Genomic DNA, 26,257 nt, shown 5'->3' with positions numbered 1-26,257 from the left:
CTATGTACTGTATGTTATTTTATTATTTAATCTGTTTTTTACTTGATTTACATTATGATATTGTTTTTTGTTTACCTGACTGTATATGCGCATTACTGTTCTTGAATAAAGCTAAACAAACAAAAAAACAAGGTTTGATGCGGCCGGTTCGGGTAACGCATCTTTCAAATGACACCATTTCCACACTGAATGAATCAGACGAAGTAGGAACAAATATCTGCCAACTGTGCGCGCCTACTGAACAATAGGTACTAAAAGTATACAGCACGGATAGTAGGTACTGACTACTGACAGATTGTGTAAGCACTTTGCAATTCGGATACACCCAATGACTGCATCCAAATATGTGAGACTCTTTGTGTCCTTACAGGTGTGTTTGTGTGTGTGTGTGTGTGTGTGTGTGTGTGTGTGTGTGTGTGTGTGTGTGTGTGTGTGTGTGTGTCTGTGTGTGTCTGTGTGTGTCTGTCTGTGTGTGTGTGTGTGGTAGCTAAGCTGACGAGTACCGTTACTCACAGAGAGACTGTAGGTTTTTTATTTTGGCGTTGGCTACGGCCTACAATAGCCTGTATTAAGTTTTGGTAATAAACCCCATGCAAGCTGAAGAATGTCTCGTAACTTCATTGAGCAGAACGTTACAATATGAATATCTGTTGTGAGAAAGCGCCAGTTATTTTAAGCTCTAAACAAAGGATGACTCAAAAAACTGCTCTTTGAGATTATTTTATTTTGCGTTCCTTGCAGTAAGCAAGTCTCTTTATTTCTGGTTTTTATATCAAATGTGCTTTTGTTTTCAAAGAATGCAAAGGGGACTTTCGCCTCATCGTAACAGCTGCTGAAAGAACGACCAACAGGTCAAAATGTTTAATGTTTTAGACATTAGCAAATCGTATGTTGTTTTGTGAAGTGGAATACATCTTAGAAACATCAGTTTAAGTGACTGACCATCTTTCAGAGAGATGCTCCATCCATTTTTATATCTCTAACTCAGCCAGTGATGAGAAACAGTATTGTTTTCTGAATGCATGTCTTTTAACTCTTCTCTGGCCTGATGGGTTGGTCGAACAGCTATGATTGGCTGAATTGCCACTCAATAAATCTGACTTGACCAATAGGTTTTCATCAATGACTCCCTTGCTAAAAAGTGTGGGGAATAAAATTACGTTTTAAATTACAAACTTTAACGTTCAGTTAAAGTGTGGGTGTGGCAACAACCTGCTGCATCGCGCCTGCTTAAAATGGCAATGCCTTTTAGGGGATGTAGCAGAGGTTTTCACTTTCTCCAGTGGACAATCATGTTTAAGAAACATTTCATGTTTTTCCACTTGACTAGCCAGAGCAAACCTGATAACATAAATAAAGAAAACTAAAAGAAACATGTGAAAATACAATCATTCAATCAGACTTTAAATTATAAGCAAAGATAAATAAAAACACAAGGTGTTTCACACGATAAAAAAAAAAACCCACACCCTCTTCATCACCAACCACACACATAGAGAGAGAGAGCAATAGATTACTTTGTTATTAATAAATAACTCAGTAATAACAAAACTCACTTAAAGCAGGAATGGATGCAATTGAGGAACAATACCATAACATAATAATACAATAACAATACAATGATCTCATGCTCTGTGACGTTTCTATTTCCTCCCTGCACTACAACACTTTATCATACTTACATAAAATGTTTTGTCCGATCCAGTTCCGCCTAGCAGACTTAATGCGGGTATTCTATTTGTTTGCAACTCCTACAAAATGCTGCTGATGGCAACACCCCCAAATGCCTTTATGTGTTTCTGAAATCATCACTTATGGGCCTCTATACATGTGTGGTGGTTTCTACAGATACCCATGTCCTTTGCCTGGATTTTCATGTTTTGGTTGACATGGGATGTTTCTGGGCGGAAAGCTGATGTGTTTCCCAAAAGTCAGTGACAGCACACAGGTGGGTTTCTGAGTTTCCAAGTTTGTTCCCTTTTTTGGGGAAAAATTAAAAGCGCCAGAGGCTTTTTTTTGTCAGCCACACACTCAATATAACTATTAATTGTGTTGTTGAAACCAACGGCTGTAATGTACAACATATACACTATGGTTTTGCATTTAATGAACATAAAATATTGATGTTGACATATTATAAACAATCAAACATAGTCAAAACTGCATATCCACAATCCTGAGTGTCTCTCAATAGGCATACGTTGATTAGACCATGTTACAAAGAAAGAAAAGTAATATGAAAACTATTAATACTTGTAGTCCTCTTCTTCAAATAGTGTCTAATACAATATACAGCCAGCTAGTGTTGGAGATCCTCCCAATGGAGAGTCATGAATGGTTCAGCTGGATCAAAAGATTGGTTTACAGGAATTACCTTTTAACAGTCTCTTGATTTCATGACTTTCTTAGGTAATGTGTTCCTGTCATGTGGCCATCTGTTATGAAAAAAAACCTTGTTAAGTGACCGCTGAGTCCTACAGCGTTGTAGTAACACCAGCTTCTCTGACCTTTTCCCTCCTGTTCAAGCTCATCTGGCTCTCAGCTGTTGGGTCAGTCTTGCGATATTGGGTTCTGGGTGGGGCCATAACGGCAAGTTCATGCTGTTCAGCAAACAGGAGCCTTTCATTTTCCTGGCGGACCCTCATTAATTTGGTGATTCGCTTGCCTATGAGATATATCATCTCACAGATGCACATGAAGATGCACAATGCACTGGATACAACCATGAACAGCATGAAGATCTTTTTCTCTGTTGGACGACTGATGAAGCAATCAACAGTGTTGGGGCATGGGTCAAGTGAACACTTGGATAACCTAAAAGTGAAGAGTAGATCAGCTGTCAAACATTTTTCCTGTAAAGTAAGAGATTTCTTAAATACAATTTGAAAAGTAATGAAACAAGATTTACCTGGGCAAGTCATATCCATGGTATATTCGGTAAAGAATGTAAAGAAACGATGTGTCAAATCCAGCTTTGAAGACTAAACTAAGCAGATAGGTCCACCATAGCCCCCCTCTCTTCTTTCCAGGGTTGACATACAGGTGGGAGCCATGGTGCAGTTCCACATATTTTTTGTCCTTTCCTTCACGGTATTTAACATGAGCCATCACCATCAGTGATGGGCAGGTAACAAAAATCAGCTGCAGTGCCCACAGACGAATGTGGGAGATGGGGAAGATGTGGTCATAGCAGATATTGGTACAGCCAGGCTGTAGAAAGAGGGAAATATCTTTTTTAAACAGTATGCTTTTCCTCTAGTGAGTGTCTCAGATTAATAAAATGATTGCTGCCTTTGTGCCAGAAAAAAAGATATCTTGGAGTTGCTAACACAATTATTAATTTGATATTATAGCTAATTCAATTGAAATGAGTAATAATTACAAAACAATATAGTGCTCCCTGGAGTGAGTGAGGACAGTCATGGTGACGGGTAAAAGGCTACAATGCATGTAAACCTACAGGCCTTGGTTAGGGGATAGGTTAAGTGTGCATATGTCGATAAAGAAATGGGGAATATTCCGACAGCATGACTTCCTCCTGAAACACTTAATGAAGCACCAAAATAAAGCATTTTGTTGTTTCTGTGTAATTGTGATTGAGAATTAACTCCTGATAACGATCTATATGTGAAGAGAAAGACAGCTTTATTGCTTGATACTTAAAGTGGACCTTCAGGCTGAACACTTAGTTTTTAAAAATCTTTGTTCCTCAATCTTACCTGGCGCGTATTACACACAAAGTCCTTGCTCTCGTCACCCCAAACTCTCTGTGCTGCCACCACAAAAACCAGGACACGGAAAACAAACACCATGGACAGCCAAATCCTCCCAAATGCAGTTGAGTATTTATTGACTCCACTCAACAGGCTCTCCAGTCCTGACCAGTTCATGCCTGCTGCTCAACTGGTCCAGTAGACGGACGCAAATCAATCCTTATAAGAGAAGAAAAAAGAAGTGTTATGTTTCCATATCTCTAAAAGATAGACACATAAAATGATTGTATGAAAATGTTAAACTAGTAGATACATCAGGACAGATAACATGTATAAAGATGCACTGTCTGCAGTTATTTTGACTATACTCAAGCTGCTAATGAGATCATAAACAACAAACTGAAGCTGCTCCTGACATTATTCAAAAATTGTTCCTCAGAAGTATAAATACAACCAAACCCCTCTCTTACTTATGACCGTATAACATAAGCCATGAGATAAGCAGAAAAGGGCAGAGAACAGGAATTATTTATGGGTTTTTTACTACTGCTGCAAAATTTGTAACCTCGGTCAGTTAATTTAATGACAAAGACTGAAAAAAGCCTGGTTGGCTCTATCTTAAGTTAACTGAAGTTAATCTGCCCACCATCATTTTTAAAGGACCTCACGTCTGAGGTTTCTTTAATCCATGGGGTACACTTGCCTGACTTGGCTACTGACATCTTGGCTATTACCCTTAATTTTCTAATTTTCTCAACTGAGACTGGGAATTGTTGCTGCATACCAAGTAAAAGTCACAGTTCATTCATAGTTTTACACATTGGTTTCTTGAAGCTTCATCTTGAAGCTTACCAGCTGGTGGCTTAATATGTCTGTTTACTCCACCCTGGCCAATGTTAATGTGTCCAAATAGAGGATTTATGTGTTAAAAGTAAGCTTCAATTCTGGTTTGTATACTGCTTTTAAATGAACACAGTGAAAATCTTGAAATAAGTGTGAAAGTAATGAAGTAAACTAAAAAAACACTTCAATGTCATTCGTCCACTTTAAATGTAACCTCTGAGTTTACTTAAGATACAATAAGATAATACCACCTAACCTAACATTTCTCCTGAAGGTATAGCCATCAGTTTTTACATGTGTCTGAATGCATTCATTAGATTCTGATAACTATCCTGACAATTTGAAAAGAAGCCTGTACCATCAGTGTGAACTTGTGTGCGAAAGGATGAATGCTGACATGTAGCGTAAAGCGCTATGAAGGTCAGAAAACTGGAAAATGTAAGTGCAGTACATTTGCTATTTACGATGTATTAAAGTTACAAACATTGACACTTTTCACTAATTAAATCATTAAAATGTTTCAAGTTTGTTTATTTCCAGGTTGACATATTTTATTACATATTTTGTTGAAGTTTTATAACAATCAGTTTAACAGATTTAAGTTTTGCTAGGTTCTCATAGAACAGGGATTTTGTCTCTGAACTAAACTCATTCTTGACATTATAAAATCCTATTTTGTCATAAGGATAAATGAAATCCATGTGGGAATAACATCATCTAGTTATAGTATAGTTTGTGCAGCAGTGCTGGATTACACAATGTTAAGAAAAGATTACAATATTTAGATATTAGAAAAAAGGATTTGCTCATCTCTGAGGACAGCATTAACATGCTCAAGCCTCAAATTACTCCAATACAACTTAGTTTAACTTTCATTTACAGATGTCTGAAATATGGGTTCATAGCAATAAAGATGCTTATGGAGATATCACTAAATTTACCTTTAATAAGACTTCAGAAATGGTCCAGTAAATTTCATCTGCACCTACTTTGACTCACAAGACACCTTTTGATTCTATGTTATTCTTTCCTTAGAAACTATCATTCGAGCCTTATGGGAAATCAAGTGGAGAACAGTTTTAATTAAAAAAAAAAAAAAAAAAGCATTAGCTAAGTTTCCTGTAACACTGAAACCCAACAAACTGTTAAGGTTGAAATGTATGTGGTAACTTAAGAGGACTACATTCCCAAAGCTTCTCTGTATACTGAATCTACACTTCATATGAACATCACATTTTGTTTTTAGGAACTCCATGTTTACACTGATTGCTCTAAATCTTGCCACAGATAAAATGTTGTATTAGTCATGGCAGAGTGTATTTCCATTGTGACTTTTAGATGGAATAAATGTAGCTTAACATGTGCTGTAATAATTAAAAACTTGTTTTCACCTTGATTTAAAGTAAAAAAAACTATAACTTTAATCTGTGTTGAATTAAAACATTTGGGCTATTGTTCACCACACTGACTTTAAGCATGTGACACAGAAAGTTAAACAAAAATCAAATAAAAAACAACCTTACCTACAGCTGAAACCAAACGCAATAATCAGTACTCGCTTCCAGCTTTAAAGTTTAAGAAAGGAAATGAAAACTAGCTTGAACTTTTCTGCTCTTTTTCTCTCTATGTCTCAGCTTACTTGCCCCTCCCTAAGAAATCCTGCCAAACCAGATTCAGCAGCAACTACGTCACACGTTAAACACACACACACACACACACACACACACACACAGATGTTGCATGCCCTGTCTTGTCTGTGTGCAACAAACAGTAAGACTCCACTCCCCTAAACGCATGTAAAAGAACACCTCATGAATGGGTAATAAAATGAGATACAACGGAAATGGGAGACAGAGTTTCCATCCAAAAGTGTCTGTATGTGTTTAATTCTGTGTGAGTGTCTGTTTCTGTGTGTGTGTGCGTGTGTGTGTGTGTGTGTGTGTGTGTGTGTGTGCGTGTGTGTGTGTGTGTGTGTGTGTGTGTGTGTGTGTGTGTGTGTGTGTGTGTGTGTGTGTGTGTGTGTGTGTCTGTGTAGGGTATGTGTGTGTTTGTAGGAAAACAAATTAACAGAGAGGTGCCACACCCTCTCTGTTGTAACACAGTGAGAATACGGAAGAGGATAATGGAAACTAAAAAAAGACATTTTTCTCTTTTGACTTTTATCTCAGAATTATGAGATTAAAGTTAGAATTCTAACTAGAAAAAAATGGAATCCAAATAATTGAATTCAGACTTTAATCTCAGAAGAATCAGAGCTGTTTTTTTTTAGTGACCCTCTTCCATTGAAATAGTAATGCAAAAAAATATTTAAAATATGAGTTAAATAAATTATGTCTATCCAAGTTAGTAACTACTTGGAAAAGCATATTTTGGGATAAAGTGGCTGCATGGAGTATAAAAAAAAGGCAGTTTGAAGTTCTACAATATGCAAGACCATATAAAGTGTACCTGCAATGTAAAGTTTATGAATGGTTCATTAGCTTCATCAATGTAATTGAACTAGAGTAAAACAAATTAAGATAAAAACAATAGTGATAAGAAATACAAACATTTGAGAAAATGTGTATAGTGAAACCTTGCAACAGTGCTTAATGCTGTATAATGTGTACATGGAAGACAATGCTGTCAGGCTTGCAGGTTAACGGCTTCAGGCTAAGATAAACATCACATGGTTGTCTTTAGTGTTAACTCATGTAGGCAGACACAATTGAGGCACATAATGAAAAGTTGGGCTGCAAACCTCCTAAACTGATTGAAAAAAATCTAAAAAAAAAAAAAAACCATTAAAATGAAAATGTTGTAGTCTTTAAATGTCAACAGTCTGATTTTATGCAGCTTTAAACAAACAAACATAAAAAGTATTTTCATGTCATTGCAGGATGACTGGCATTTTGGCTGATGGAGACCAACCCATTACAATTACAGGGCACCATCCATGTACACATGTGACCGTGTCTTCCCCCAGAACAATAACAGCATCATCATTAAATATGCCGATGACACGTCCATCCTTGACCTCATCAGAGGAAGGGATGAGTCCTCTTACAGGGAGCTGGTCCATAAAGTCACTGTCTACGGAGAGCACAACAACTTTGTTCTCAACATAGACAAGACAAAAGAGTTAATTCTGGAGTTCAGGAGGAAAGCCCCCCTCTGCAGCCTCTCACCGTCAAGGGAGCTGTGGTGGCGCTGGCTGACAGCTCCAAGCTCCTTGGTCTTCACATCACTGAAAACTTGAGCTGGGCCCAAAACACTGCTAAAACAGTGAAGAAAGCACAGCAGCTATACTTCATCAGGCTGCTGAAGAAAACCGTACTTAGACATCAGCCCCTCAACCAGGCCTACAGAGGACTCGTTGAAAGACTCCTCACCAGTGAGAAACACCACACTGGCTGAGTCACTTTAACGGGTCATCAAGACTGCAAAGAGAATCAATGGCTCCAACCTCCCCTCCATGGACACACTGTACACACAATGCTGGGTTAGGAAAAGCACAGAGCATCCTCAGGGACAAACAGCACCCAGCTCGTGCTCTGTTCAGGTGGAAGAACTCAGGCTATTACCACCATCCATGATAGTAGGTCTGCTAAAATTTGGACCTTATTCAATTTATTTGGTCTCTCCAATGTCAGAACAAAAAAAAAGAATAATTCTAACCTAATTTAAATGTGTCTTCTCCCTTGTACTGTAAAGCTCTGTCAGGCCCCATTTTATCTTCAAGGACCATATAGTGCTGTATTACCCCTCTAGAACATCCCATAATGCAGGCTTGCTTGTGTACAACCATACAGTCTCTAAAAGGAAGTAGAGCCTTTAATTATCAGGTCCCACAGTTGACATCAACTACCAGTAGCCTACACTCTCTCGACTTTTAAGAGTAGGCTTTAACATTTCCTTTTTGATAAAGCTAGGTTTAGCTCAGGCTTGGTCCAGTCCCCCAGGATGCTGCTAGGCTTTGACTACTAGGGGAAGTAACAACTGTAATTATCATAGCATTTTTATGAACTGGTTTTATACAAATAAAACACATTCAACCTCTCGTGTTCCAAAAGAGATGGTTAATAGTGTCATTTGTTATTGCAAACCTGAGGCAATAAGGCATGTGTGTTAAAGAATGAATGTCCAACTGTATTTATTAAAATACCCTACATTGTATACTACTGTTTTATCCTGCTTGCCAACTCTCTTTGTCATGCATTTCAAAACTGTTTTTGACCCATTCTTGCATGAACAATAAAGAACATTTTTTTTCACAGGGCCTGTAACTTGTCAAGTGCAAATGAGAGGTATATGCCTACATAACAGCCTAACAAAGTGGACCTTATCAAATGTAATTAAATCTACTACGCCAATGTTACAATTCACTTAGCAGACGATTTTATCCAAAGCGACATACATCATTACAACACTAATCCATTCATACACCGCCACTGAAACAGCGGGATTGCCCAAGGACATCAGACATGTTGCTCAGCTGGGGATTGAACCCTCGACCTTCCGGTTGTGATTGTAAATCAATCCAAATATCTATACAAACCAACACTAGCTTTTCACCATTTAAACATCCCTTTAAACAACCTCACATGTTTTTACAAAGTTACACTTTGACAAAAGTAGATCAGATTGCATTTGATGCCCCTAACAATATGTGCAATGCAGCTATAGGAAAGAGGGAGCGATGCTTTGTGTCAAGGAACATTTGTGGGGGTTTTTCTGGAGTTATTTATGTAGTGATGCTTTAGAAATAAAATATTTTAGCAACAAACCTGTCGTTTGAGTAAATGCTATTAATAAATGACATCATTATGAAACAGCGGTTCCCTTGCTGATATTAACTCTGCGTGTCCTCTCTATCTATCAGACTCGTGAACTCGTAGGCCTTCTGTTATGTTACCCAGGTGCTCGCTGCCCGTTAACTATAACCTTCAAAATGGCGATTCTTTGACGTCAATGCTGATGCACACGACTACACAGGAAGTCCAAATGATTCGTCTACAAATCAAAACGGTCTTATTTTTCACACTAATGTTTTTGGTATTTTTCAGTTTTATTTTGAAGGCGTGTGGCCGGAAGTGACTAGGTTTTTTGTTAATACAGTCACTTGACATAATCTGTCCAACATGTCACATTTGTGGAGTCTTATCTGTCATTAGAATCGTCTGGGTGTTTCGTGAAGCACTGCTATCTGTAAGTTTTATCTTTTATCAGTTGTTTTGTGTATGTAATGTGTTGTCTTTGTTGACTAAACCATTCTGCTCGCTGTCATTTGACTTATATGAAAACCGGCAAATCCTTCACTGTAGGTGTAAGTATAAGCCTGATTTCTGGGAACATGGTGGAAGATGGACCTGTTATTAAATTATCTGCCTAGCTTTCAATGCTGGATGGCGTTATAAATGTGTTACTCTAGTGATATTGTTTCTCTTGTAAAATAATGTAGTCATTTTGATATATTGCAATACGTTTTGTTGCGAAAGCTGACGTTGTATGTAGTGATGTATTTGTAAAATAAATACCAGTGACGTTAATCTAGTTGGCTGATGGTATATTAAGTTAACTTTCCTCTTACAGTATCTATCCTCAATACAGCCGGTTGTTTCTTTGACTGACAGGAAATTACAATTTGTTTGCGCACGCTTTACAGGTTTATCTTAATATTCGTCGATACCGTTATCTATATTTATTTGTTAGTTTTTATCGGTCAAACAGGTGCATATTTAGATCTTTAAACAATAAGCTGACTTGATACCTTATTTTAGTATGAGCTCTAGCCCTGACCATCTGTAAACACAAGCTGCTTGTTGGACTTGAGGCTGGTGACGTCACGTAACATTCAGTGTTTTCATTCAGCAGCAGGTTAGCAGAAAGCTAGCGGGCCGTTGTCAGCCAGGACCCACAAGAGCAGAATCATCATCAATGGTGTGTCTACAACCAAGAGCCGTCACATTCTCCTGTGTACGCTCAATGAACGGTCTCCTCAGCTTTTATCATAGTAAGTTTATCACCGCTAGTATTTGCAAAAGAGTTACATTTGAAGATACAAATCGAACATGAAATATATTAAAATTGTTTGGTTTTTTTCAGGCTGCACATGTATGGCGTTTGCGAAGCTTGGAGGGGAGTTTTGCCAAGCCCAGCACCTGCTGTTTATTGTGGACAAGTGAACAGGAGACTCAAGATTGGGCAAACGCAGCCATTCACACAAACAGGTGTGTGGTGTTTTAATTCTATAATTGCACTTAATGGTTACACTGCTATATGTCACATAATGTTCTCTCTGTCATTACAGGTCATTACTGCCATCCTGTTCAACCCATATGAAGACAGACAAGCCAACCTTCAGCCTGTTCACTGTTCAGGGGACGAGAGGAGGCCTCGGTTTAATCCTAGAAGTTTCCTGAAGCTCCTACCCTCTCTTAGTTTTTCATTCTTCTTTAAATCTGATTCAAACTGGTCTTCTCTTAATATTTTGTTTGTTTTCAAAGCAAATTTAAGTTTTCTTTATTTGCCAAAACAAACATAAGAAATAGTTTCCACACAAGACAATTCTACAGTCTTTTTTTTGTCACTAAAATAATTGAACATTTACATACTTACATTAAATGTAGCAGATGATAAGTTATAAGGTTTTCTTTAGCATTTTCATACAATCAGTAATCCCCGAGATTCATTGGAGACCTGTCTGTAACTTAATTCTGTGAAGCACAGTTCTTTTGTGTAGTATTTTTATTCCTTTATTAACAAAATTCTTTAGGTCTTTATAATGAACCGCCCAGCTCCAGTGGAGATCTGTTATGACTGTCTGAGGTTCCTCATTACGCACAATCCCACTAATGCACAACTGGGGAGGTTTATAGAGGTAGCATGCATTAAAATTTGTATCTTTCCTTTATTGTTTTTTTTTTTTATTACTAGAGAAAGCCACAATGACATGCTGTGTTTAAAAGTGTGTTTTATTGTGTAGGATCTGAAGGCATATGGTGTCAACACACTTGTGCGAGTGTGTGCTGCAACATATGACAAGACACCTGTGGAACAAGAAGGCATAAACGTCCTGGTAGGTACATAGATACCCACCAGATTTGGGCTTTTGCCTTTATTTTCTTTTTATAGTAAGAAATTGGGAAAGAGTGGGGAATGTCGTGTGAAAGGAGCAGCAGGTCAAATATGATTCCAGGTCGCCTGCTTGGTGGACTACAGTCTCCGTACATTGGGTGTGACCTAAACGCTAGTCCATCAGCACCCCAAGCTAACTAATTATTAACCAACACAGAACCCCCTGGTTTGATCACTCAACACTACAACTCCAGTAGCGCCGAGATCGAAAAGCGGCACCTGACACATGCCACAACATATGGAAGTGCCGGTTGGGAGCAGCAGCGTGCCGCAGTAATGCCCCTGTAATGCCAATCTTCCACCACAGATAAAGTCACAACAGTGATAGCCTTTAATAGAACTTAAAGTGAAACTTTTTAAGGTGTAATCAATATGCACTATGCAGTCCTATCTACACCAGTTATAAATATGCCGGTTGACGGCAACATATTAACCATACGAAGTAGCCCATCTCCTCAAAGCGGAGGTTTATATGATGTGTACAAGTACTTGTACGCAACATATTAACCTACTAGTGCGATCACACTTTCTTCTATCAATTACTCTGACTGGCTGCAGTGGCTAGGCTAACCTTGTTAGCTGGGATTAGCTCTGCTACGAGCTTTGTCATCATGGAGATACCAGACAATTAAATGTTCAAGATAGCCTACATGAAAAGGGGACATTATAAAGTCTTAAATCATTTAATATGTTAAATATGAGTGGCACATGGCGCTGGCTGGCAGGCCACTGGCACCTCCATGTGTCGTGGCAACTCAGCACGCCGCTGCTCCCGAAGGGGCATTTCCATGTGTCGTGGCATGTGTCAAATGGCGCTTTTTGATCTCAGCTCTGAGTAGGTTCACACAGTGTTCAGTGTGTGCACCACAACTTAAAAAAGCCAACATTAATGGCTCCCCGATACTACTTTACATCTTAAAATCACTTAGCAGATGCTTTTATCCAAAGTTCTTGAGAGTTCTAATCAGCATCAAAACAACCCTAAACCATTCTAAATAACAGCATCAAAATCATCCTAAATAACATAATTTGTCATTTTTAAACTAAAACCATCACCATTGTCATCATTATTATTATTATGTTATTATGTTCAGGAAAGAACTAGGTCTTTAGTTTTTCTTACAGGTACAAAGGGACTCTTCAGATGGAATGGAGTTTAGTAGTTTATTCCATCAAAGGGGGGTGACAGGAAAAGAGTCTAGTTAGGGCCTTGTTGTAAAAGTTGGATCAGACGCCTTTTATTGGCAGAGCATAGTGGATGGGAGGGAGGGTAGACCTAGATGGTAGAGTTTAGGTAAGGAGGAGCCGTTTTTGTTTCTGTTTTCTAATCGAGCAGCAGGGTTATGGTGCATGTAGGACAACCTGCCAATAGGGAGTTGCTGATCTTCCTGATGTTGTGCAAGGCAAATTGACATGACTGGGCAATCAAACCCCTTTGAACCTTAAATGTTTGCTGGTCATCAGTAATGACACTGAGGTTCCGGACAGACTTTGTGGGCATGAGTTTGGTTGTACCAAGGTGGATATTAATCTGTGGTTGCAAAGAGGAACTTGCTGGGATGACCAGGAGATCAGTATTTGAGAGGTTTCATCCATTTAGAGATATCATCAAGGCAGGCGAGAATGTAACGTCATCTGGTGGGAATGACAGGAAGAGCTGGGTGTCATCAGCATAGTAGTGGTATGAGAAGCCATGAGAGCGGATTATTGCACCAAGTGAGGTGGTGTGTATGGAGAAGAGAAGGGGACCCGAGCACTGACCCTTGAGGCACCCCTGGGGATAAATAGTGTGCTGTGGACCCTTCTTCCTTCCAAGACACTCTAAAAGTTCTCCCTAAGAGGTAGAACACGAACCATCAGAGAGCAGATTCCTGAGATGCCAAGTTCAGAGAGTGTGGAAAGAAGGATTTGATGGTTAACTGTCAAAGGCAGTAAATAAAAGACTGTGTGCATACACACATAATTGTGTCCTTTATAGCATGTTACACCAAAAAAAGTTCAAATACAATTTAATGTCTTTTTCAGGATTGGCCATTTGACGATGGTTCTGCCCCTCCAGACCAGGTGGTTGATGATTGGTTGAACTTGCTGCAAACAAAGTTTAGAGATGAGCCTGGCAGCTGCGTGGCTGTGCACTGTGTAGCTGGATTAGGACGGTAGGTATGCAAAGTGGTATTGATTAAACTGTTAACCAAATTGATATAAAATGTTGTTAAAAGTCAGTTATGCTAGATATTTTTTAATCCAGGTGCTGATATCTGTAAAATATGTTGTATAAACCATACTTTAATGATTAGTTATTGTTATGTCTGCAGTGTCATGTGAAAGATTAAGAGGATTACTGTGCGTCTCCAATCAACCCTTTCTCTGCCATTGCTCATCTTGGTTTTTTGTTATTATTATTATCAAGATTTTTCTGATTTAAGAAACAAGAGACTAGACAATATACAAAGTACAAAACACATGTGGGGATGGCGGTGTAGGGGGTATGTGAAGGTTTCTGGGTGTCTAAAGGTACACAGTAATGTATAAGATGCAACATGAAAATTCACTTCTGTGAAGGATATATAAAGGTATGTCGGAAAGTCACACATGCATTAACAAGCAATAATATAAGGGAGAGCATGAGACGTAAGATGTAATTGTCCATTGCAGAAGAACATCAACAGAAGTACACAGCTCTCAGTTCAGACAATTCCTGACAATTACCAGTTCCCATTGCTCTCGGACCCCTATCAAAGTCTTCTTGGAAAGCGGCTACTTTTCTAGCCAAGAAGCATACTGGCTTTTGCCCCTTTCGCTTGAGAACTATCAACCGTCAAATATCTTTGCCTCTGGTGATTTTTTTTGTAGCAACATAATACATTTATTTTGTCTAAATCTATCAATCAACTTGTCCACTCTACGCTCTGCGTGAAACATAGTAGAGTTGTGCAGGTTAAAAGAAGCTAATTTAAAGTTAAGTTCACAAATAAACTAGTTGATGGTTCACAATTAAATTTTTTTTAACTGAGTTCAGTCCAAAGAATGAACTAATTCATCTTTAAGCTGCACCGAGCTACAATTTTTTTTCAGTAGAGCCTTTTCTACTTCATCCCTCTTATAATCATTTACTCGCAAGATTCTTTTTCTTAAAAGCATTATTATTGACAGCATTTTTTTGTCCAAAGCAACGTACAACAAGGGTTCAAAATTAACAAGCGCACAATGTGGATAGATTTTCCGTTTGGTGAGTAAATTTCACAAGGCTATCTGCATGGCGGGCAAATGTTTATACCCAAAAGTCATGTATTAAAACTATGCTGGGTATTAATAGGGTTTGATGTAGACTGCAGCCAATTTTTCCTGCTCTTCAGCTGTCTGTATGATGGAGAATTGTGCAACGGAACACACCCAACTGTTACTGCAGGATGCTTTTGGGTCCCATCTGCGGCTTCGCCATGCTGGAAATGCTGTCTCAACCTAACTTTAAGTCAACCTAACTTTAAGGGTGTGGTCACACTGGCATTTTGTACCGTGTTGTACTCAAGCACAATTGGCCCCCCGCTGCGCCATTCCCCCGCTGCCCGGCACAGCCTGCGGTCCCACTACACCAGGACTAACCGTGCCTAGGCACGATTAACTCTTGTACATAACGTCGTAATACAACACATGCATGCTTTATGTTATTATGAAGCACGCTCAGTTTACAAACAGGCGGACTCAAGAAAAGAAAAAAAAAGAGAGACGCAATTCCTGCGAGTCGATTCCACGTCTGCACATCAGAGAACAACACAGAGAGCATGACAGCTACTTTACTGACGTTGCGGCTTATTTTTAAGTCATTTTAATCAGATACAGTCATAAATAAATTAAAATATTTAAAGAGACGCGCGGCCGAATCCGCGGCCGCACATGGGAGAACAACACAGAACATGTCTGCTACTTTGTGGCTTATATCGAGTCATTTCAGTCAGATACAGCCATGAAACTCTGGATTATGCAGGCTGTCAGCATTATGTGCAGCTTGTGCTCGTGAATGAAGTATACCGTGCCGAAGCACACCTCTCACAAGTGTGCCAAAGCCAAGGAAGTGTACCGTGCCTGAGCACGGTACAGGGCTGTAACACTGGCCAAACTAACTGGACTTAAGCCTCTTGACAAACTGTTACATTTCACCCACCTGTCAATCAGGTCAACTACATGCCTTTTCATGAATAATGCGTAATAAAGCGTGTCAGACCAATTTTGTTTTTTGAACCAGGCTGTAACATGTTAATTTCTGCTGTAAAAACAGACTTTTTTGAATGGGATGTGTCCTTGATTGTAAACAAAAGAGGTTGCTGCTTGTTTTTAACACTTTCTAAGAATGATTAGCAGGGACCCCAAAAAAGAGCTAAAGAGCTTTGAAAAGTGCCCTGAAGAACAAAAACAAACAAGACAACATTTTAGTACAGCAAGAGATTAGAAGAGCGCTTGGTATTCCTTGACATCATCACAGTCGACTTGGTTTATAAATAAAAAACAGTATTTAAAAGATTGGAATGTAAGTTGTTATACTCTACCCATTTCTTTGCATTTCTCTGCTCCAACAAATCTGATTTATAAGGGTTGTTATGAGGTTTTTAAATGGTACAATACTAGCATCAGCTGGATTACTTTGCTTTTTAGCTACAAGATCCCAAGGTGAAGTTCTGCATTAAATTGGTATTAGAAGTGCAACATATTACATATCTGTGTTTTGGATCAGCCAAAAAAGTTTGCAATAAACTTTCTGCTCATCAGCTAGCCATTACTGAAAATGTGCATTTAAACAGCACCACAAATCCAAATTATTTTGCTTTGCTACACTTTCAATAATAATGAGACAAGCAGTTAGATAAATCTGATCTCCTGTTACTAAAACTCTTTTTACACATCAAAAAGAATCTCCTGAGAAACTCCGGAGATTAGGCTACTTGGAGGGGCTTTAGGCTATATGTGAACGCCAACAGCCAAATTGACAGCTGATACTATCCTGATACTATTGCTAGCTAACGCTAACTAGCTTATGTTAGCTGATTAGCACTCACCGATGCTTGAATCAGGGCTCGAGACTAACGGCGTCCCGGGGACAATAGAAAATGTCCCCCGGGACGAAATGCATTTGTCGGCCTATTTCATTGTACTGTAGTCTAAATGACATACTGAACGACAAGCTGACTACAACTTAGCGCATCTTCTACAATTCTACAATTCACTTAGCAGATGCTTTTATCCAAAGCGACGTACATCAGAGAGTAAGTACAACACAAGCAAGGATCTACAAAAAAGGGAACAATGTCAGTAAGAGCAAACGATCAGCTTTGAGTCTGATTGGACACACAGGTGCTGACAGGAAGTGACCAGAGGCAAAGACATCTTTTAAGACATCGTTTATCAAACAAAAACAATCGTCACAACCATCATCATCATCAATGATATCGAAACCATCATCATTAACTTAGTAGGTATTCATGAAAGAGCTGGGTCTCTGCAGGGACTCTGCGGATTGAATGGAGTTTGGAAGTTCATTCCACCACCGGGGGCGACAGAGGAGAAGAGTCTAGTCAGAGACTTAAGACCCTGTTGTGAAGGTTGGATCAGACGCCTTTCATTGGCAGAGCGTAGTGGGCAGGAGGGAGTGTAGACCTGGATGAGAGAGTTAAAGTAAGGAGGAGCCATTTTTGCAAGCAGCAGAGTTTTAAATTTGATGCGAGCAGTAACTGGGAGCCAGTGTAAGGAGATGAACAGCGGAGTGACATGTGCTCTTTTAGGAAGGTTGAAGACCAGTCGTGCTGCTGCATTTTGTATCATTTGCAGAGGTTTGATATTGCAGAGGTTTGATAGTGCATGTAGGAAGACCTGCCAGTAGAGAGTTGCAATAATCGATGCGTGATATCACAAGAGCCTGTACCAGGAGCTGTGTAGCGTGTTCTGACAGGTAAGGTCTGATCTTCCTGATGTTGTACAGGGCAAATCGACATGACCGGGCAATCGAGGCTACTTGAACCTTAAAAGTTAGCTGGTCATCAATCATGACACCCAGGTTCCGGGCAGACTTTGTGGGCATGAGTTTGGTTGTTCCAAGCTGGATATTGATCTGTGGTTGCATAGAGGGACTGGCTGGGATGACAAGGAGCTCAGTCTTTGAAAGATTGAGTTGAAGGTGCCGTTCATTCATCCATTTAGAGATATCAGCAAGGCATGACGAGATTCTTGCAGAGACTGTAACATCGTCTAGCGGGAATGACAGGAAGAGCTGGGTATCGTCAGCATAGCAGTGGTATGAGAAGCCATGAGTGCGGATTATTGAACCAAGTGAGCTTGTGTATATGGATAAGCGAAGGGGACCAAGCACTGAGCCTTGAGGTACCCCTGTGGATAAGCTGTGCGCTTTGGACACTTCTCCCTTCCACGACACTCTAAAGGATCGCCCAGCGAGGTAGGACACAAACCAGCAGAGGGCAGATCCTGAGATGCCAAGTTCAGAGAGCGTGGATAGGAGGATTTAATGGTTGACTGTGTCAAAGGCAGCAGACAGGTCTAGCAGTAATAGAACTGATGACTGACCCGCAGCTCGTAGCGATTCTGTTACTGACAGTAGTGCAGTTTCAGTAGAGTGGCCCCGCTTAAAGCCTGACTGATTTGGGTCAAACAGATCGTTTCTGGACAGGAACTCAGAGACTTGCTTAAAGACTGTGCACTCAAGTATTTTTGACAGAAAGGGCAGAAGAGAAACCGGTCTGTAGTTTTCAACCTGGGCTGGGTTTAGTGTGGGTTTTTTGAGCAGAGGGGTGACCCGAGCTTGCTTGAATGCGGTGGGGAACACACCCGTTGACAGAGAGGAGTTGATGATATGATAAGTGCAGCATTAAGCAGAGAGGAAATGGTCTGCAGGAGGCTTGATGGTATTGGGTCCAGAGGACAGGTGGTGGGCCGAGAGTCTTGCACAAGCTTAGAGACTTCATCCTCAGTCAGAGAGGAGAAGGAGTCGAGTGAGTCACTTTTGGCTGGTGCCTTTGGGCTGAGTTGGTCAGGCTCAGAAAACTGGTTACTGATGGTTGCAACCTTTTCAGTAAAATACGAGGCAAACATGTCTGGTGTGAACAGATCGGAGGGTGGAGGAGGAGGTGGTTGAAGCAGTGAGTTAAAAGCAGAAAACATTTTTCTTGTATCTGTGACATTGCATATCTTGTTCTGATAATATGTTGTCTTGGCCGTTTTCAGGCTGAAGGAGAATGAGACAAGTCTTTGCTTATAGTCATTGAGGTCAGCGGACTGTTTGGATTTTTGCCATTTTCTCTCTGCTGACCTCAGCCCTGCTCTTTGCTCTCTTATGACTTCCATGAGCCATGGGCTAGGGTGGGTTTTGCGAGCGGGTTTGGACACCAGAGGGCCGAGCTTGTTCAGAGATGAGGCTAGTGTGGAGCAGAGTGTGTCTGTAGCCTCGTCTGTAGAGAGTGCGGTAAAGACCTCATGGGCAGGTATGGCAGTCATTACCTCATTAGACAGCTGAGCTGGCTTGAGCGATCGCATGTTTTGGTGGTATGACACCATTTGTGGGTGTGCCTGAGGGAGTTCCGGCAAGGAGATTGTGAATTGAATAAAGAAGTGGTCTGATAGATGCAGAGGGGTGACAGTCAGGTTTGCTGTCGAGCAGTTCCGAGTCAGGATTAAGTCAAGAGTGTTGCCAGCTTTGTGGGTAGGAGGAGTTGGGACCTGCGTGAGGTCAAATGAGGATAGGAGAGCAAGGAAGTCTGTTGCCTGGGCTTTATCAGTGTGTATATTCATGTCTCCCATTAAAATCAGTGGTATTCCATCATCAGGGATTTCTGAGAGTAGCATGTCCAGTTCCACAACAAAATCATTCAGATTACACCCTGGTGGGCGGTAAATGTTAGCAATGTACATTTTAATAGGAGCAGTAACCAAGATTGTGTGATATTCAAATGAGGAGTTGTTGCTCAGTGGGAAGAGTTTATTGAATTTCCAGGTATTAGAAATCAGGATACCTGTACCACCTCCGCGTCCAACAGAGCGGGGTGTGTGTGAGAACAGAAAGAGCAGCTGGTGTGACTGTATTTTCTGGGCGGATCCAGGTTTCAGTAAGGGCAAGTGCCTGAATGTCTGACATTTTTGCAAGTGCTTGGATGAATTCAGTTTTATTCACAGCAGATTGACATTTCCAGAGGCCAAAAGTAAATGAAGGGTGGGTAGAAGAGGCTTTCTTAAGCAGAGACACGTTGTTAAGATTTCGTTGTCTTTGACAGATGTGTCTTTTCCTGTTCCCATGAATGACAGAGATTTCTTTGTAGCACATGTTACGTTTAGCAGATGACCAGAGAAAATAGGCAAAGCAGTAGTCGTGGATGCCCGGGCTCTGTGGTCACGCTGAAGCGTCAGACGCTTCCTAGTTTTCAGATCAGAGCTTGTTCTGCTGCAGTTTCAGATTCAGACTCTTTTAAGCTTGGATTTTCATGAAAATCCTGCCCCAGATTTTCAGCTTGCAATCAACAGAGGGTGTGACACGCGTCAACTGCCTCTCCTGTTGATGCTCAGAGAATGAAACTTAAGTGCTCAGTCCAAACAAAGCCTGACAACGACCCACTATCAATATCTACTCAAAGCAAGTTTCGATTCACCCACCTAGCTGACAAGACCTTCCTAGTTTTCAGATCAGAGCTTGTTCTAACGCTATATATTTACTATCTATTATTATTTATTAGGTCTCCGTATTGGGCGCGAGACCTAATAAATAAGAACAGTCTAAAATGTTCCCGCCGCAGTAGCCATAGCTGCACTGCACGCTCATCCTGACGGTAATCACTTCTGTCCACACTTCTTACCAGTTTCTCCTGTTTCCACTGACGTAAAACTAAAGATTGGCTGATAATATCAACGCTTACTTCCTAGAGTGAGCTACAAAGAGCAGCTCATCCAGATAAAAAAACCCTCCTCTCCGCCGTGCGGCCACTGGCGTTGAGCCTCTTGCATCTCCCGACTTATTCAAACTCAGATTATTGTAAAATCAGTAATGTTAAATGAATATGAACAGATTTTATTTACAGATGGTTCATTTTTAGGTCACCCAGAGATGAAAGTGTGGTGCTGATCACGTCGCAAGTTTCAGCGTGACATCACTTCTAAATAGAGTAGCCTGCTGTTGTGCTATATCACCAGCTCTCTTCAGACTTTAACAATGTTATTATTACTGAACATTTCCTTCTTATCCGAAAACGATATCATGCACAGGTTGTCCCATCATACAGAGGTCCGCTGGTTTAGCCGCGGAGGAGCACTAAAATGCTTCCTTGAATTACGCAAGAGATGGCACAGATTCATGGCGCATAAAGAGTCAGTTATAGAGTAACATTACGATAGTATGGACACGTAGAAGAACAAACTGCCAGACTCATAACAAAAGTCATTTAACTGAGTTTACTTAGCCCAGTTAAAGAACATGGATGTCCACACGGAGCTGATAAGACTGCAGTGCGCAGCGCTGAAGGAAAAACGATTCACGTCTGTTCGTTTGGAAACATTGGATCATTTTATAAAGCCTGGCACCAGTTAACATGGTAACTCTTTTAACCGTAACACCGGCACAGACTTGGCCGTTTCTAGCGATATAGTGTCCCGTGTGCTGTTAAAAGTATCACAAGTGCCCTAAACTCAAAGTTTATTTTAATATCTTAGTTTTGATATGGTTGTCAGGTGATGTAAACATGTGTTGTTTATAGGAGATGTTAAATTAAAAACCAGCCCTCTGCGCTGGTGATGTCACTGTAAGCTATGAATAAGTAATTTATTTGCCGCTTTTCAATAAAAGTAATTACTGTTTCCTAAGGACATCAAACTTACAAAACAAAGTAGAAATCTTCCTGTGAATAACAAAAGTGTTGTAATCTACAAAATCAAATTTTTTTAAATATGTAAAATAGACACAATGTATAACAATAAACAATAGGGGAGTGTGCATTTAGGTACTGTACGTTGTTTTACTGAACACAAATTTGTAGCAGGGTTTATTTTGCTAGGTTTGCAGCCACTACAGTATGCTGCAGGAGAACATTCATTCGGAAAGACCTTTTATTCCGAACGAGATTATGCTGGTTATGGTTGAACGGATCAATATACATGTACATGCTTGATCCAGTCGTTTCTTCCTGGTTGGGGTAAAACTAATCTTGCTATGCATATCTGCCCCTCTCATCGCATCGCTGAAGGTCCTGGAGACCTGCACTCTCCCTCTGTTTATCAGTTGCAGGGCACTCCTGTACTCCTTGTACTCCATGTACTCCTGTGCTTGTGGCTAGTAAGAGAAGATTTTTTTTTTTCAATAGTCAAATATGTGAGAGAGGAGGATGAAATCTTAGTTAGAGGGAGAGTGGAAGAGAAATTTATAGAGATGTGCAGAGATGGCAACACGGGCAGAGTCAACTTGCTGGGCGACTTTTGCGTGCTTACCAGAAAGTAGACCAAAAATAACAACAAGGCTTGAGTTATGCTTGAAATGAATCTCACTCACGCCCATTGACAGAAATGCGTACATGACGTAACAAAGAACAGAGATGAATTTCTCACAAGTTAGAGCATATTTTTTATACATGTTAACAGGAAGGAACAGCTTATTTTGCTGCTATTTTAGACAGATTAGATCAGCAGGAAAGCTTTGCTTATGTCAAAATGGTTGTTTAATGTTTGTGCATGCACAAATAAATTGTATCACTAAACTTAGCCTCCATGTTAACAGTGAAGTTGGAATCCCCAATTAGAATGATTTTAATCAGATTAAACAAGTTTTGCACATGTGAACATATCTACTTTCAAGTGATTACCAAAGCGGTCAATCAATCAAAAGCTGTTTGTATCTGCACACAAGCTGACACACATTTGCATCTGTATTTGCTGATGTTGCTCAGCCATCGTACACTTCCTGGTCCCTGGAAGGCTTGGAAGAGGTGTGCTTTGGCACGGTACAGTACATGCACGAGCACAAGCTTGAGTACACAAAATGGACAGCCTTCCAATATCGAGAAATCAGTGTTTTGGCTGTATCTTACTATGACTCAAAATAAACCACAGTCAGTAAAGTAGATGTCACCTGTCCACAGTGCTGCTACATACCTACTCTGTGTTATTCTCCAATGTGCAGACGCAGACCGTGCGTCCATTTTATTTTACTTTTATTTTCGAGTCTGCCTTTCTTGTAAACTATCACGTTTCATAATTACGTAAAGCCATTCATGTGTTGTATAACGACGTTATGTACAAGAGGCAACCATGCTCAGGACCGGTTAGTCCTGCAGCAGTGTGAGTGCAGGTCAGCGGGGGAATGGGGAGGGGGGAAAATCATGCTTAAGCATGGTACGGGACAACTTTGTCTAGTGTGAGTGTGCCCTTAGTGACATGATGATATATAGAAATGATACTGGTTTTATGAAATTAATGCTCAATATTTTGTTCAAAATACTAATGTCAAACCATTTTAGCATAGCTTATCTAATACAGACTCTTGAGAAACCAATGTCTATATTCTATTTCAAGACACCCCTTTATGTCTGTTTTTAATGTTTTCTCCGATATTTAACATGTTGGGAACGTAAATTGTAGTCTGAGTCACTGTAGCGTTTAATCAAGAAGTGATATCAAAGAGGGGGTGTCTGTTTCCTAACCCCATCATTCCTCAATTTTCCCTCCATTCTACTTGGTCCTCTTAGCAGCAGTGAGTGCTTTAGAATTGTCTTCAATATGGCAGGAAATATAAAATAATAAATCAATGGGCCAGACACTTTTAAAAAATATATATGTAGGGGACAAGTTCAAGTTCCATAGCATTTACTTCTGTTAGGGCACATTTCCTCTGTATTATTTTTTAGGTTTCCCTTGAAAAATGTACTTGAATAAAGCAAATATCAGGCATACAGAGCAATTTAACACAGACTTAACGTCCACTACCAAGGGTATCAGAAAGTGCTGCAAGGCAACTTTCATAACCTAGCAGAAGTGTTGGTGAGAAGCTCTCTGAAATTGAGGTTGTGGATGCTGCTATTACAACAATTCTGTTAGTGGATACAGGCCCTTATAGTACATTTATCAAGTGTGAGCTTTATAGATGGCTATATAGCCATAAGACTGTTGCCCAAACAGATGGTTTTGAATTTTTAATCTATCTGTTGTTTTCCTCAGAGCTCCTGTGTTGGTGGCCCTGGCTCTAATAGAGTGTGGGATGGAGTATGAAGATGCTGTGCACTTCATAAGACTGTGAGTATAAAGCACTGATACTAATGTTCTCCATTTCCCAATCTTTTTATGTACAATAAATGTTCTGTTCTGTTCTTCTGTTCATGTAATATATTGCAAACCTGTCACTCTTTATTGCCAAATATGTTCTTCTTTTGAGCACAATGTTAATTTTATGTTATCAGGAAGCGTCGTGGAGCATTCAACTCCAAGCAGCTGCTTTACCTGGAAAACTACAAACCTAAACTGTGTCTGCGCTCCAAAGATGCCAACGGACAGACCTGTTCTATTCAGTAGCCATCTACAGCCCCGTGTATCTTTACCGCAGCTTTTTATCTTTGATGTTAAATGGAGAGATAATATGTTTGGAGAAATTATTTTTCTCTAACCTTAAAGTCCTTTTTCAAATCTTAACAAAACTCTGTATTTCCACAATTTCCAAAAACTTTGGTTAAAATCTTTAACCTCTGATTTTTTATTGAAAAAATAAATAAATGTATAGTTTTTCCTCTCCTGTGTCTTTACCCCACCTTAATTTGTGGCAATAATTCACAAATAATATATAATTATTATATCTAGGGACCCCATAATTAAACAATCCATAAGTTTGACTGAAATCAATCTTGTTTGGTGGAAAGTTTAAAACCATTATTCCAAAAGGTGCAGCATATTAATGTTGATGTTTACAAGCTTTCGAGTTGAAACTATGAAATTGGGATCACCAAAAATTCAATGTTTTCTTATAGTTGGCAAGTAATGTTGACATTTGACAAGTTCTTGTGATGTAAAACTGCAGCTTGATTTTTTTCCTAGTAAGAAAACTACAACTGCTGAATAAATTGCAGCTAGTTTGTGCTTTCAGAGGCTCGCTGGTTTATTGCACATCAATCCAAACAGTGGTTGTGACCTATATTCTGGTTATTACTGATCAGATTTGGTGTCCTGTAGCTAGAATGTAGCTCAGATAATCAATGACTCGAACGAGTTGGAAAATGTACAATATTTAAGACATTAGCTTACAAAAATGAAATGCTTCCAAAAAGTTATGAAATATTTTCAAGTTTAATGCAAATATGTCAAATGCTGTTTTTAACAACTCTGCAATCTACCAAGCATACCCCCTTATTAAAGCCGTAGTTACATGTTCAGCTTCTCAAAAACAATGTTGTGCTGGCTATAAATATTTGACACGAGGGCCAACATGTTTAAATTCAGTATTTTAATGTACTGTATGTATAAATGCATTAGAAAACAGAGGTAATGGTGTAGGTTCTCCTGTTAGCTGTCAAATAAAATCATCAATTGGAAAATATGTGGCCCAGTGCTCTATTTCTGCACTTCAGCATACGTAGTGCATAGTGCTAGTATGGAGCTACTTGGTATCAAATGGGCATATTTGCCCTAAATGAACAAAAGATAATTTGTTTAAGAAGGTAATTAAATAAGTTAAATTTACAAGGTAGTAGAAATTAGTTATTATCTACAGCCATGTACCCCGATCATCCCTGACCATTGTCATACTTCTGGGAACATCTATTACTTTTTATATTCCCTGTGGAAAATTACTGTGGGGCCTAGATGGTTGCCAATGATATCCTAGTGGCCATATTTTGTCCATCTCTGGCTCTTTATTCATCTAGCTAGCTGCTTAGCTGCTGTGTTTGTCAGATGTTGGAGGTCTTTGTGTTATTCGTTTTCTATAGATTTTATTCTCATTGCCTGTACCTTTGTCAATATGTACTTATTTATTTAATGATTCCATTGTTTTTGTGAAATGTCTGTCTGCTTGAACAAATCTGTCTGCTGTGATAATTAAAGTATTTCGTTCTCTAGTTGCGGCTTGCTGCAATTCTACTTTGTTGGATATGATATGTTGTTGTATTTGTAAGGGGCTTTTAAGCTCAGTGGTTAGACCTTGTGCAGAGGCTATACTGTAGTCCTCACGGCCATCCTCGGTGCAAGTCCAACCTTTAAAGATGTTGCATATCTTCCTTTACTTTGTTCTCCAAATATTTTATATCACTGTCTACTGCCCTATCTATAAAGGTATAAAATAGTCCCCCCCCTACAATTATTTAAATTCCGGAATAATTCCAAGTTGAGCCAGGGCCAGGCTGCATGCATAACAGTTCCAGATCATATTGACTATACTTCTTGTTGAAGTGCTATAACATGGCACCTTTCCAAAATGATGTTGAGTCTGATCTGACCTTGGTGAACTCTGTTAGTGTATGTGCCTCTGGCTGTGGTGGTACTGCGCATATGTGGCCATCCTGGTAGACTGGCAGCATGATTCAAGGTTGATTGGTTTATTGACTGAACCATAAACCACAGAAGCACAT

At 39.7% G+C, this 26,257-nt stretch overlaps 2 protein-coding genes across 3 annotated transcripts; one reads left to right on the top strand and one right to left on the bottom strand.

Moving 5' to 3' along the window:
* Nucleotides 1-704: 704 nt before the first annotated feature.
* gjb9a (gap junction protein beta 9a) lies at nt 705-6,224 on the bottom strand. Of its 2 annotated transcripts, none has more exons than XM_061062996.1 (4): nt 6,080-6,224; nt 3,720-3,932; nt 2,909-3,210; nt 705-2,814 (listed from the first exon to the last, which is right to left on the bottom strand). In XM_061062996.1, the coding sequence occupies exons 2-4, from the start codon at nt 3,888-3,890 to the stop codon at nt 2,475-2,477; spliced, it is 813 nt and encodes a 270-aa protein (XP_060918979.1). In that variant the 5' UTR covers nt 3,891-3,932; nt 6,080-6,224; the 3' UTR covers nt 705-2,474. The 2 variants fall into 2 exon arrangements, with proteins under 2 accessions (XP_060918979.1, XP_060918981.1); XM_061062998.1 differs by having other exon boundaries at nt 6,084-6,193.
* Nucleotides 6,225-9,624: 3,400 nt separating this feature from the next.
* On the top strand, nt 9,625-25,747 carry LOC132993782 (protein tyrosine phosphatase type IVA 2-like). The gene is made up of 8 exons (XM_061063823.1): nt 9,625-9,743; nt 10,407-10,548; nt 10,641-10,765; nt 10,846-11,415; nt 11,521-11,613; nt 13,698-13,828; nt 23,862-23,936; nt 24,101-25,747. Exons 4-8 carry the CDS (start codon nt 11,320-11,322, stop codon nt 24,210-24,212), a joined length of 507 nt encoding a protein of 168 aa, XP_060919806.1. The 5' UTR covers nt 9,625-9,743; nt 10,407-10,548; nt 10,641-10,765; nt 10,846-11,319; the 3' UTR covers nt 24,213-25,747.
* Nucleotides 25,748-26,257: the final 510 nt, after the last annotated feature.

The sequence above is a fragment of the Labrus mixtus genome, chromosome 18, assembly GCF_963584025.1.
Source record: "Labrus mixtus chromosome 18, fLabMix1.1, whole genome shotgun sequence".
In the NCBI taxonomy this organism is placed as follows: Eukaryota; Metazoa; Chordata; class Actinopteri; order Labriformes; family Labridae; genus Labrus; species Labrus mixtus.
The sequence above is the reverse complement of the archived record's forward strand: the minus strand, read 5'-3'. Positions and strand labels throughout refer to the sequence as shown.

What these genes read in the sequence shown, in the direction of transcription:
- gjb9a (XM_061062996.1), bottom strand. Translation starts at nt 3,890, where the DNA reads ATGAACTGGTCAGGACTGGAGAGCCTGTTGAGTGGAGTCAATAAATAC. An exon ending in TTGTGTGTAATACGCGCCAG is followed by an intron (nt 3,211 to 3,719) that starts GTAAGATTGAGG and finishes CTCTTTCTACAG; the next exon opens with CCTGGCTGTACCAATATCTG. An exon ending in CATGGATATGACTTGCCCAG is followed by an intron (nt 2,815 to 2,908) that starts GTAAATCTTGTT and finishes CTTCACTTTTAG; the next exon opens with GTTATCCAAGTGTTCACTTG.
- LOC132993782 (XM_061063823.1), top strand. Translation starts at nt 11,320, where the DNA reads ATGAACCGCCCAGCTCCAGTGGAGATCTGTTATGACTGTCTGAGGTTC. An exon ending in AACTGGGGAGGTTTATAGAG is followed by an intron (nt 11,416 to 11,520) that starts GTAGCATGCATT and finishes TTTATTGTGTAG; the next exon opens with GATCTGAAGGCATATGGTGT. An exon ending in GCTGTGCACTTCATAAGACT is followed by an intron (nt 23,937 to 24,100) that starts GTGAGTATAAAG and finishes TTATGTTATCAG; the next exon opens with GAAGCGTCGTGGAGCATTCA.